The 13,081-nt window shown below is 39.4% G+C and overlaps 1 protein-coding gene across 1 annotated transcript in view; it reads left to right on the forward strand.

Moving 5' to 3' along the window:
• cop1 (COP1 E3 ubiquitin ligase) overlaps positions 1–11,461 on the forward strand; it is a 16,745-nt gene extending 5,284 nt beyond the window's left edge. The window contains exons 6-20 of the mRNA XM_046051165.1: positions 3,790–3,858; positions 4,110–4,169; positions 4,350–4,429; positions 4,648–4,711; positions 4,894–5,008; positions 5,529–5,664; positions 5,880–6,023; positions 6,465–6,573; positions 6,749–6,830; positions 6,952–7,068; positions 7,920–8,037; positions 8,413–8,537; positions 8,680–8,840; positions 9,092–9,136; positions 10,295–11,461. Of these exons, the coding sequence (XP_045907121.1) occupies positions 3,790–3,858; positions 4,110–4,169; positions 4,350–4,429; positions 4,648–4,711; positions 4,894–5,008; positions 5,529–5,664; positions 5,880–6,023; positions 6,465–6,573; positions 6,749–6,830; positions 6,952–7,068; positions 7,920–8,037; positions 8,413–8,537; positions 8,680–8,840; positions 9,092–9,136; positions 10,295–10,312 (1,443 nt within the window). The 3' untranslated portion in view covers positions 10,313–11,461. The remainder of the gene's footprint in view (positions 1–3,789; positions 3,859–4,109; positions 4,170–4,349; positions 4,430–4,647; positions 4,712–4,893; positions 5,009–5,528; positions 5,665–5,879; positions 6,024–6,464; positions 6,574–6,748; positions 6,831–6,951; positions 7,069–7,919; positions 8,038–8,412; positions 8,538–8,679; positions 8,841–9,091; positions 9,137–10,294) is intronic.
• The last annotated feature ends 1,620 nt before the right edge of the window (positions 11,462–13,081 follow it).

Here is a 13,081-nt window from a genome sequence, read left to right on the forward strand (position 1 = left end):
ACTATGGTGAACTTGTTTTTTTTCTTGTTGTCTGTAGGTAGGCCTACCGGGTGAAATTATATCATATTATTTTATGCCATGACTTGACTCTCAAATTAACTTTCTCATATAATCAAAATTAGAAAAATAAACCCATCTGCTCCAATTTCTCCATCAGCAGTATGTTTTATACAGTCGCCTAAAAGACTGATCCTTTATCACAGCAGCAGGTGAGCCACACGTCTGCTTATTAATGACGTAGGCTATCAAACAACTGAAACCAACATCTGCGCCCTGTGTGTTCACTTTACCTGCTGCATGCCTAAAATATCCACCGCAACTCGTAACATAAGTTAATTGTCTACCAATTATTTTTACAGAGTGAAGTGCGTGCCAGAACATGCACACAAGACGACTGCTGCCCCTCCCACGCCCGCGCAACCGATGAGATCGTCCATCCGGATGTTGCATTGTAGACATCGCCCAACCCTAACCTTAAGCTGATGATACGCAGAGCAACTTTTAGAGCAATGGTGCTGTGCAATGTTGCCGTCAGTGGTAATGAGTAAAGATTACTACCGTAATCCCCTTCCCCCGTCACTACGACACCCTCCCCGCACCACCGCTATCTGTTCAAAACATAATCCTACTCATTATACCCCGTTTAAGAAAAAGTTGTTTCTGAGCTATCTTAAAATGGATGTGCGATGTCCATGACCGGTTCTCTGTGATGCTGATTCCCAGGAACTAAAAACTGTTCAGCTGTTATAGACAGTAATTTATACGAATGACAATATTCAGCAATGCTTGACATGGTCCTTGTGCGTTTCACACTGAGTAATTGCAGGCTATTCTGTCAGAATAAACATCCCGTTTTTTTTTTTCTCTTGTTTTTGACAATCTATGTGAGATGAAAACTAGTCACAGGAAAAGAGAAGTAGGAGCCGCAGCCTATCCTGTTGACTTATGTTCTGTCACATCAGCACTCAGTGTTAAAATCCTAACCGGTTTTAATATTGATTTGCCTCACATGCGAGGAGAAATGTCATCATCTGTTTGTGAATCGCAAACGTTCACTACAAGATTAGCAAGGAACAGTGCGTTCATTGCCAAGAAATCCCTTCCAAACCACCTTTTTTAGCTTTCTCTCTCTCTAATATGTACTTATATTTTGTCTCTCCCTCTCTCACACTTGGTGTCTGTGTGTAAGTAACAGAGATGACTCTGTTACTTACACATTAGCTTGCAGTTCTTGACAATATCCTCTCTCATAGTTGTTCATCAAACCTTTAGGCTACACTAGCCTGTTGTTTCTTTTAATGGTTGCCATTTCAAACACCCTCTGTTTACCTGTTGATTTGTTTCTTAAGTCAGTTCAGAGAGCAGTTGCATATAAGCAGATGTATAACTGTAAAAAATTTTTGCAGATGTCAAACGGGTATGAAATTCTCACAGCCCTGTTGAATCTGCGAGCAGCTTAGGAGAGTGCAGATTGTGCCTGTAGACTATACATTAACATAAACCTCTTGTAATCTGCCTTGAGGTGGGTACACAACAAACACAATAATATATTTGGCAGAGACAGTGGCGGCATGGGTCAGCCATGATATTCCCTTGTAGAAACATTATCACTCCAGTTTTGAAAAGGCATCAGGCTATGGCTGTGTACATCACAGCATGATTATTTTAGTGTTCTCTTGGATGGTAAAATCCACAGTGCACCAAAATGATCTTTAGTAAGCATGCATAAATAACAACCGTCTTTTTCATAGCCTCAGCAGAGCTGTCCTGGTCATCCACTTCATCTTGTTGATGGAACCGATCATCTAGCCAATTGGCTTATTTCTTTCGCAGGACATATTCTTGGTACATTTTTGTTTGTGTGTTCCTATTTAAGCCAAATGATTAGCCTCTGGATAAGTTGAGTTTTTATCTGATCTGGCCTGTCCGTTGTGGTCATTCATTTTATTTTATCACTTGTGAACAAGAAATGTTAGATCTACATTTAGATATTACATTTTGTGTCTGTATCAAATTCACATTTTCTAAGGGAATGTAGGTGTTTTTCCAGATGTTGGTTTGAACATGTGAATTGTAGTAGATGATAGGAACGCTTGCCTTTTATTACTTATGTATTTACAGATGTAAAGAAACCTTTACCAGCGTCAGAAAACATACAAAACAGCTCGCATTTTAGTTTTCTAATCTTACTCAGTGTTAAACAACTTGTAAATCAATTTGTGAGGTTCATATCCTGTGTTTTGAATTTTGTTAATGGGGTTTGGTCAAGCATTGGGCCTTGTAAGCAAACACAGATAGAAATATTTGCAGTGGATGTTGTGGCTTACCTTCTCTGGTTAGTTCAGGCCGCATAAAGAAATGGCCAAATAAGTGCGTCGGCCCAAAATATGACATGACTTCCTGTTCTCGGTTCGTTTTGTTATGTGAGACATTTGAAGCATGAGAAACTTCTTGCCACAGTTGTCAAATCATCTTCCAACACCCATAAACCCTTGGGTTCAGAATTGTTTCCTGTAGTTGAATTGAAAAACATACTTGCTCCTAATAATCTGTCCCTCATTTTGATAACTCTTTTCTTCACAACAGAGCAGTTTGCAATGCCTTATGTTTGGAACCAGGGACAAAGAGTACTAGGGTATTTTATTCCACCAAAAGTATAACTGTTTAAAAGAAAATTTACTCAGTGAGAAATAAAATTATTTGGATAAAAGTATACAGTTGGTCTATTAAAATGTACTGCGGGTAAACATTTTATTAATAATGGTGGGTGTATTATTAAGCTTCATAAATGAAATAGACAATAGAATAAAGCATCACAAAGACAGGCAATACAGAGATGTATAGACAATATAAACTCCGTAGCAGCTGCTGCCCACAAAAACACATTAAAGCATTAAAAAACACAAAAACAGAGCCTGCACAGTTCTTTACTCAAAGTGTAGCACACATATACACAGTGCTGCTTTGCTAGACAACACAGTGATTGTTGAATTTGCCTCCAGAGAGTGAGTTACAGCCATCAGTGTGTTTGTTTTTGACCGGTCTGAATGCCCTTCAAAGTTCTCCACCATCTGCTCTATGTTAAACTTCTTTGCTCATTCATTTTCAGTGTGTAGGAATATAAAACTGGTCTACTCAACGTCTCTTGTCCTACTGCGCTCCTCACATATTGAGCTGAATGAGCACTTTGAGGTCACCACTGTGACGGGATCAACAGTCAAAAACAGTGGAAAACTTGTGCACACCACAAGTTCTAAGGCGATTTTAGAAGTTGCTGTTGGAGCATGCACCATGAGCATTAGCTAGACTCATCGCTCCTGTGAGTCATGCAACATTGTGGGTGTGTATTGATTTGGGCCGTGCTCACCGAGTGCTGCAGTAAATCAGTGGTTAATTCAGGGTAAATGCAACCTTGTTCACAAATCGCTGGGCCGGGCCCGTATACATTTAGAACATCTTTTCCAGAGTGTCACCTCTGTGACCCAGTAGCTTCTTCTCTGCTGCAGCTGTTCACTTGGCTCCTTTCTTCTGTTCCATTCTCACACAGTTTATCAGGACTTTTTCATGTGTCTTTTGTTTTTACTCTGCAACTTTAAATGTTTGAAATACAATACGTGAAATAAGTAGTAAATTAAATTACAGATTTATTATAAAAATATTCAAAGTACAACAACACCCACTGGTGACTAAATGTTTTTTAAAAATATGATCTTATTGTCTCTTTAGAGGATAAGTAAAGGTATTCTTTGACTTCACTTGCAGTTGACATTACATATGTCTCTCCACTAGGAATCCCAAGCAGCTCAGAGACAGATACTCATGGAGTTTCTTAAAGAAGCCAGGAGAAACAAGAGAGAGGTACTGTTGTTTTTATACTCACAATGTTATAATTGTACTGAATGATGGTAAAAGACTGGTCTGCTGCCAACGCAATGCTTTTTACAAGAATAAGTGAAAATAATAAACTAAGTACATAGAAAGTTTGTATGTGTAAAAAAAAAAAAAAAATAATAATAATAAATAAATAAAATGAACATTATGTCATGAAATAGTTTTTAAAAATGTCCACAAGCAGGAATATTTATTTGTTTTTCTGGCTTTGTTGACAGCAACTAGAGCAACTACAAAAAGAGCTCAGCTTTCTCGAAGAGGACATTAAGCGTGTTGAGGTAAAGTAACAGAGAACCTATCACCCTCCTGCATGTGTTACCAAACTCTTTACGGTATGGAAAGGAAGATGAGCCGTACACAGGATTGTGAAATCCTATTATATTGTGAAATGGCAACAACTGGAGACGCTCATCACAGCGTGAGATTGACAAACATGTTATTTCTGTGTACTTTTCCAGGAAATGAGCGGGCTGTACTCTCCAATGATGGAGGCAGAGTGTACAGTGCCTAATGTTGAAGCTCCCTCACCAGCACCCAGGTACATCTGTTCTCTGTGTTCTAACAAATTATATTTACAGCCAATCATCTATCATGATCACCACAGTACAATCAACCACTTTCTGCTTCTTTGTTACTAAAACAGAACACAGATGGTTCTTACTGATGAAAATGTTTTATAAAGGAGCTGCTTGGCTAATCGTATTACAGTATAGTATTACAGTGTGCCTTATGTGTATTTATTTGTGTGTTGAGTAGCTGCAGTAGTATTATTGAGGCAGCAGACTACAGCCACCCTCCAGGATTTGGTGGAACAACACAGGTAAGTCAGAGAAACACGCATGCTATTTGACTGAATGCTTTTAAAAACATCCTCTATTCTCAGTACTTTGTTGTTAGAAGTAATTATTTCATATACTTTATTTGAATGTGTGTGTATATAATACTTTTTGATTTAGATGCAGCTGGTTTAGCGCTGACTTGATTGTCTTATTGTTTTGTCAGGGGAAGAGACAGACCTGGTACAACAGTACCCTGGCGTCAAGGAGGAAGAGGCTGACGGCTCATTTTGAGGATCTGGAGCAGTGCTACTTCTCCAACAAAATGTCACGCATCACAGGTACTAATCCTGCAGAGAAAGCTGTGGCATCATTCTCTCACAGTTGTTGACAATACAACAACAATTTGTCTAGAAACATCTGCATTCAGATAAGCATCTGTTGCTGTGGATTGGAGAAAATGGAGAACAGTTGCATGAAGGAAGGAGATTGGTGGATAGTAGTGTCCGCCTCGCCCCACTGTTACTGTAAAATGAAGACCACATTTACCACAAACATCATTGCTTGCTGTCACAGAGTTGGTGTTTCTGATGAAAAGTCTCTGCTCTTAGCAGGGCTCATTGCGTGCAGGATTCCAAAGAAACCCAACATGGTGGCACATAGTACAAAATCCTCTTTATTTTTTGTTGTTATATTAATGTGATGAGACGTAATTGCTGTTAAAATGTGGCATGAAGCTCTGTCAACATTCAGTGTGGTTATATTTTTCCTTTTCCCGCCATAACATACTTTCTTTTAAAGTTCATGTCCCCATTGCTGCTTCTGAACAGTATTTTGATGATATTTGTCTGTTATGTCCAGATGAAGGGAGGAACCTGAACCAGCTGGATGATTTTATGGAGTGCCTGTCTAAGTTCACCCGCTACAACTCTGTGCGGCCGCTCGCTACCCTCTCATACGCCAGTGACCTCTATAATGGCTCCAGTATTGTCTCCAGGTACACAAAGAAAAGGATTGATCTTGTATATTTGTGTTTTACACTTTCTGGCAATGATCTTTGAAGGCTTGGTGTGTAATTATAAGCATTTTATATAGAATACTATACTATTAATGCTATTACTATCCATTGTAATTAGTAGTCGCACAGAAACGTTTTCTATCAGTGCTTTCTTATTCAACCCACTAATGACTGTATTCTCACATATGTTTCAGTATTGAGTTTGACCGTGACTGTGACTACTTTGCCATCGCTGGTGTTACCAAGAAGATCAAGGTGTTTGAGTACGGCACAGTGATCCAGGATGCAGTGGACATCCACTACCCTGTTAATGAAATGACCTGCAATTCTAAAATCAGGTGTGGGAAATAATTTCTTCCCAGAAGAGCTGCGACGTGCAGGAGTTTTTCAGATCCTACAATGCTGTGTTTGCAGCGGTTCTGATCTCTTTATGAGACATGTCAGAAACAAAGATCGAAAATGATTATGAGTGCAAAATCTGCGGACCCATACAGCAGCTGGTTTCTTCATTTACAAAATTAAATTTACTTTTAATAGTATTTGGTGGGACAGAAGTCATCAGACATTATATGATGTCCAAATGTTTTACTGCCCATATTAGTACTTTCTAAGAAGTAAAAATAATGTACCCATATTCCTGTTTTACTGGGGCATGAGCTGCAGTGTTGAGCATGTATGTATAAATGGAAAAACATGTTTCATAAAATGCTCTTTCCACGGCATAGATTTGTAAAAACTTGAGTCTTTAAGTGAAAATAATCCACTCTTCTTTGTTGTAGCTGTATCAGCTGGAGCAGTTATCACAAGAATCTTCTGGCCAGCAGTGACTATGAGGGTACTGTCATCCTGTGGGATGGGTTCACTGGCCAGAGGTCTAAAGTCTACCAGGTATGATACTGAGGCTTTAGAGCATCACTTTATCGTAAGACTGGGTCAGTTTTCATTCTTAAGTGGAATTATCAGTACAGTTCAGTTGCACGTTTGACTACATGGATCACTTGGTTTAAACTATCCACATTTTGTCTTGTCACAACTTTTAAGGTTTCCTCTGCTTTATTTTCAGGAACATGAAAAACGGTGTTGGAGTGTTGACTTCAATCTGATGGACCCCAAGCTGTTAGCCTCTGGTTCTGATGATGCTAAAGGTAATACTATTATCCAACAGGTTTTCAGACATAAACTACAATCTGCCTTTCCAGTTTCTGTTACACCCTGCAGTACTTTTACACATGGTGAAATGTTCACACGTCCGTTTTTGTGTTTCAGTGAAGTTATGGTCAACCAATCTTGACAACTCAGTGGCCAGCATCGAGGCCAAGGCCAATGTCTGCTGTGTTAAATTCAGTCCAACCTCCAGGTATCACCTGGCCTTTGGCTGCGCAGGTAAGATCATGATTGGGTTTAGGTTGTCTTTGTCCTGTAGAGATAATGGTTGCAGAGGACAAAACCATGTACTTATTGTAATAGATTTGGATATGTCCAAAAGTAGCAGCAGTGTCTAGCCTACATGTTTTGTGTTATATCCCTAACAGTGTTTATACAGGTCTTGCAATCAGTTCAGTTTATTATAAAACTCCGTAAATGGAGAAAAAAGACATGAGAATTTGTCTCCCTTTTAAAATTGCATGCAAAGAAGAAAGTTTTTCTCTCACTGTGGTGTGTTATTATTGTTGAACTCTGACAGGGCGCACACACACCTCAGACCGCTGCAGTTTTTTCTCAGAGACTGCTGAATTTATTTTGTAATCACACAGACTCTAGTGGTCCAGACAAACTTCTGCAAACTTAATTTATTGCGTTCCCAAAAGAGAAATAAGAATTAGAAATATTCTCTTATACACAGAAACAATCCTTTAGTACACTGGATGAACATAGCAGCACAGAAACTCTGTGTTATCCAGCGGTGAATTGCCCTGGCTTATTTACCCCATTCCCTGTGTCTCTAAGGTCCAAGTCCACTAAGCCTGGAAAAGGAAACCCCTCCTTGACCTTGGAGTTGTTGGTTTACTGTCTAGAGTAAAGCTAGGACACTGGAATAAAAGCCAGCAGGCATAATGTTCATTCACAAACAGAACCGATGGAGAAACACTTTCATAAATGTCAACAAATGCATTGCACGATCATTTCACCATGGCTGGCTGCCTTTGTGGTAACTCGATATGACTGACACGTGAATGTTCTTTCATCCCTCCCATCTGAATGCAATACCATCTTTTGGGTTTTTTTGCTTACAGACCACTGTGTCCACTACTATGACCTACGCAACACTAAGCAGCCAATCATGGTATTCAAAGGCCACAGGAAGGCAGTGTCCTACGCCAAGTTTGTCAACGGAGAAGAAATAGTTTCTGCGTAAGTCAGTTTAACCTTATTTTTAGCAATACTGTATTGAAATTCATGAATAACATCTTTTATATTTACAATTTGTATTCCTTCTACAAATACACTCTTACACCATGTGATAAATATATAGACATTGTAAGCTTATAATATTTTTTATCACTATACGACCTGCTTTACATTGCAGTGCTGACTGCAAAAATATGTAGGTTGACACACATTTATGGCTAATAGTGTTGTTTTCTTTACTGACGTTGCAAAAAAAGTCAGATTTACAGGCTGGCAATTGATTGTTCAACCACAGATTAGAGAAAAGCACTTTTATCAATATTGTCACCAAATACCGTACAGTTCTTCACTCTATGTATTTACACCCTTTAATTGCAGATCAACAGACAGTCAGCTGAAGCTGTGGAACGTCAATAAACCCCACTGCCTGCGCTCCTTCAAGGGTCACATCAATGAAAAGAACTTTGTGGGTCTGGCATCCAATGGAGACTATGTTGCCTGTGGTAAGCATTGGTTCTAACAAACAAAGCAACTCTCCCACCATTCTAGGACAACATCAACAGTTTTTTTACTGATCCCCCTGGGGAGTAACAATTATTATAATCTTAATCAAACACCGCCCTTTATGTGTTTGTGCTTGTACAGGCAGTGAAAACAACTCCCTGTACCTATACTACAAAGGACTTTCCAAGACACTGTTAACATTCAAGTTTGACACAGTGAAGAGCGTCCTGGACAAGGACAAGAAGGAAGAAGACACCAATGAGTTTGTCAGCGCAGTCTGCTGGAGAGCCCTGCCTGATGGAGTGAGTTCACCTCATTGTTATACTGTTGCTGTTCATTTAACATATTCTCTACAAAATGGGAAGATCAGACCAGCTGGTTTATTAACAGAACATGTTAATTCACACCATCTCTTGTCGAGATGGAATTGAACAATTCATAGTTCACAAGAGTCCTATTTTTACATCTCATATTGTTGTCCTGATAGGTGATTAAATATCCATGAGTAACTTACACTATGTTGTGTTTTATTAATAATGATTTTGTTTTTCAGGAGTCAAATGTACTGATTGCTGCAAACAGTCAAGGAACAATCAAGGTTTGTGTTTTTAAAACTTATACTTAAAACATGGTGATAAGCAGAGCCCCAGTGCATCAGGTGCTAGATGGTTGTATTGTGCCTAGTTAGAGCTGAATCAGTTGGTCAACTGACAGAAAACTAGCATTGAATAAACTAGCAGAATGTTTAATGTCAATCGATTAGTCAGATCTAATATAAAATCAACCTGCTTTTTGCAGGGTAACTTTTATGATGTTTCAAAGGCACATCTATAATCCAAATGTAAAGCCTTTGATATATTTGTTCTGTCAAAATACATAGAAAATAGTCAGTATGTAAACTAAACTTTCTGGATACTTTGTGCACAAAAAAGGAAATGCCGTTTACCTTCGTCGTACAGATCGGCAGCAGAAGTCTCAGTGGCAGAAAATTCAAAACCTCACTACATCAAATTAAAATGATCTGCATGGCTAGATACCCCAAGGGATGAGTGGGGAAAAATATTTTTGTCACCAGACTGTGTGGTGAAACAGTGGTTGTGGGCAACATAGTATACAGAGCAAAGCTGATTTTCCAGCTGTTTGTGTCCACTTAGTCTATATTATTCAACTTAAAAATGTTCTTCATGTGGCTTTAGCGTGTATTAAAACTGGCATTTTATACCTTCAACAATGCAGATACAGCTTTTGTTTATTGTTACGTATCAAATAGGGGTGAGACGATATTAAAACGTGACAATATCTCGCGAGACTGATGCAGTTGACACTTTTCAGACGCTCTCACGTCACACATCAATTTTCCCACTTAGTGGAAAAACAAATGTATAACTTATAACGTCAACTCGCTTCTCAAATCATCTCTACCCAGCTGATGTGACACCAGCATTCAGTTCGTCTACAGGAGAAAATGCCTGAGAGCCTCACTGCATTATATTCCATTATATTTTGAATTGTCACCTGCCGAATTTTTGTGTCTCCCTTTACAGGTCTAAAAACATAACTTGGTGCGAAAAATCACCAGGAAATTAAGTGTTTAATGCTCAAAAGTGTTAACATCTTAGCTCGTCTCGTTCTCGTGAGCTAAGTGTCTTGTCACACCCCTACTATCAAAGACTGTGCTCATCTTATTGTCTCAACTCTTGGACGGTGACAGCGAGCTACAGATGGCGTAACTGGTCTGCATTTTCTGTCCACACAGGTACTTGAGCTCGTCTGAAGGACCACCATATCTCCAGTGGATGATGGAACCACCATCAGCCTCTGTTTTGTTAAGTAGAGGATCTGTCTGATGCGGGGAGAGCCCAGGCTGCCCGCTGAACTGAGATTCTCGACAGCACGTGGAGAGATGAAATGAACTGAAGCCGTCTTATTTCAATGAGCTACAAATTACAGACAGCAGTAAAGACTTTGGACCAGTACATCAGTATAGCAGGAAAAGATGTGCTGTCACTTTACAGCAGAAAACCGAGGACCTAGCTTGGGCACAAATGGAACAAGAAACTTTAGAAAGCATTTTTGTTTCTTTTTGGTAAAGTTATATCGGCTACAGTAAAACACATCTTTATGGTTTTAGGTCAAATCAAAACTTGTACCTTTTTTTTTTTTTTTTTTTTTAAATTAAGATGTTGCTCTCAAGGGTACATTTAGCCAAAAGCCACTAGTGTGATGCGTTTTCCCTTTTAAAGGCCAAAGCACAAGACAGAATGACGAAAATGATGTCTTCACATGAAGCTTTTAATCCCCCTCTCATCGTTTGTCAGTCCTCTGTTTTCCCCTTTATGTGTAGTTTTTTGTGTTTTTGAGATTGAGAGAAATCAGTTTTAATAAATATGACTTGAATTTCATTCTGTCAAGCGTATCGTCAGTTCCTTTTCTGGCTTAAGAGCGTACAATGTGAGGTGGTGTACAGAAATCAAGCGAGACCAGTGGATTATGGAAAAGTTGTTAAACTTCTTATATTTCTGTTACTATCGGGGCAAAATGAGATTTGACATGTTCGTCTGTGATCACAGCGATTCTCATGTAACTTAAGGCATCGATCTGCAATAGCACATCAAACCGGATTATTTTTCCACGTTGTGTGAGCTGTTTTATTGCTTGTTGAAAAATGAGAACCTCACAGAATCAGATAGTTCTCTTAATGTAGCAATGGAATTTTTCTTCACATACTGTAGGTTAAAACACCTCATCTGAACTGAGCTGCATTGTAACTTCAGGCAAACTGCTGTCAGTTTCTGTGGAGTGGTGATCGTTGACATGGAGAGGATTTGGTAAACACCACCAAGACCTACCTATTTTATGATAGTGAGAGTGAGTGAGAGAGGTGTTTTGTATTTGTATAACTGAATAAATTATTTCGAAACAATATAGTCACGTTTGCTCATATTTTATTACATATTTTTGGCATTTCAAGCATTCTCTTGACTAAAATTGTATGCATGAGTTATGTTTACTGTTGGTAATGTCTCATAAGCTTGTGTGAAATGGTAATCTTTTAAATCTTCAATCTCCCAGAAATCATCTGTATAAGCTGAAACACCAGAGAGCCACTTATGTCAATGTTACCCCAGGGCTGTTATACTTCAGGTATTACTGGAAGGTACTTACGTTGTGACTCTGTTACTCAGGAAATGTCGTGCCAAGCCTTGAAAACAATTGGTGGTCTCAACCGCACAATAGAGATACTAAATGTTATCACCAGATTAAAATTACAAAGTTTCACAGAAATGTTGAACAAATAAATGAGATACTGCTGACATTTTGGTCATTGACTTGTTCTAGGGTACCCCACAGTAAAGGCTTTGAATTGGCAGATCTGTATTTGCCTGTGATTGTGTCAACAGTTTCACCGGGTATTATTCGTTAATTAATGGCGCATTAAGATGTGTATTAGTAAAGAAATTGAGATGGTTAAGTACCAGTAATGAATATCATATTTGCCATATATTGTAGACCTAAGTAGCATTTTTTTTTTTTTGAAGTACCTCTTTTAAATCATTTCCAAAAAATGGAGGATTATTACGATATGTTAATAATTTATAGCCTCTTGGTTTACAATTGAGTTGTTTCCGAACTTAAATATTACATGGTTACACACACACACCTCAAAAAAAATAAAGGGAACACTAAAATAACACATCCTAGATCTGAATGAATGAAATAATCTCATTAAATACTCTCTCTTTACATAGTTGAATGTGCTGACAACAAAATCACACAAAAATTATCAATGGAAATTAAATTTATCAACCCATAGAGGTCTGGATTTGGAGTCACACTCAAAATCAAAGTGGAAAATCACACTACAGGCCGATCCAACTTTGATGTAATGTCCTTAAAACAAGACAAAATGAGGCTCAGTAGTGTGTGTGGCTTCCACGTGCCTGTATGACCTCCCAACAACGCCTGGGCTCCTGATGAGGTGGTGGATGGTCTCCTGAGGGATCTCCTCCCAGACCTGGACTAAAGCATCCGCCAACTCCTGGACAGTCTGTGGTGCAACGTGGCGTTGGTGGATGGAACGAGACATGATGTCCCAGATGTGCTCAGTTGGATTCAGGTCTGGGGAACGGGCAGGCCGGTCCATAGGAACTGCTGACACACTCCAGCCACATGAGGTCTAGCATTGTCTTGCATTAGGAGGAACCCAGGGCCAACCGCACCAGCATATGGTCTCACAAGGGGTCTGAGGATCTCATCTCGGTACCTAATGGCAGTCAGGCTACCTCTGGCGAGCACATGGAGGGCTGTGCGGCCCCCCAAAGAAATGCCACCCCACACCATTACTGACCCACCGCCAAACCGGTCATGCTGGAGGATGTTGCAGGCAGCAGAACGTTCTCCACGGCGTCTCCAGACTCTGTCACGTCTGTCACATGTGCTCAGTGTGAACCTGCTTTCATCTGTGAAGAGCACGGGGCGCCAGTGGCGAATTTGCCAATCTTGGTGTTCTCTGGCAAATGCCAAACGTCCTGCACGGTGTTGG

Source organism: Micropterus dolomieu, linkage group LG06 (genome assembly GCF_021292245.1).
Source record: "Micropterus dolomieu isolate WLL.071019.BEF.003 ecotype Adirondacks linkage group LG06, ASM2129224v1, whole genome shotgun sequence".
Taxonomy (NCBI): Eukaryota; Metazoa; Chordata; class Actinopteri; order Centrarchiformes; family Centrarchidae; genus Micropterus; species Micropterus dolomieu.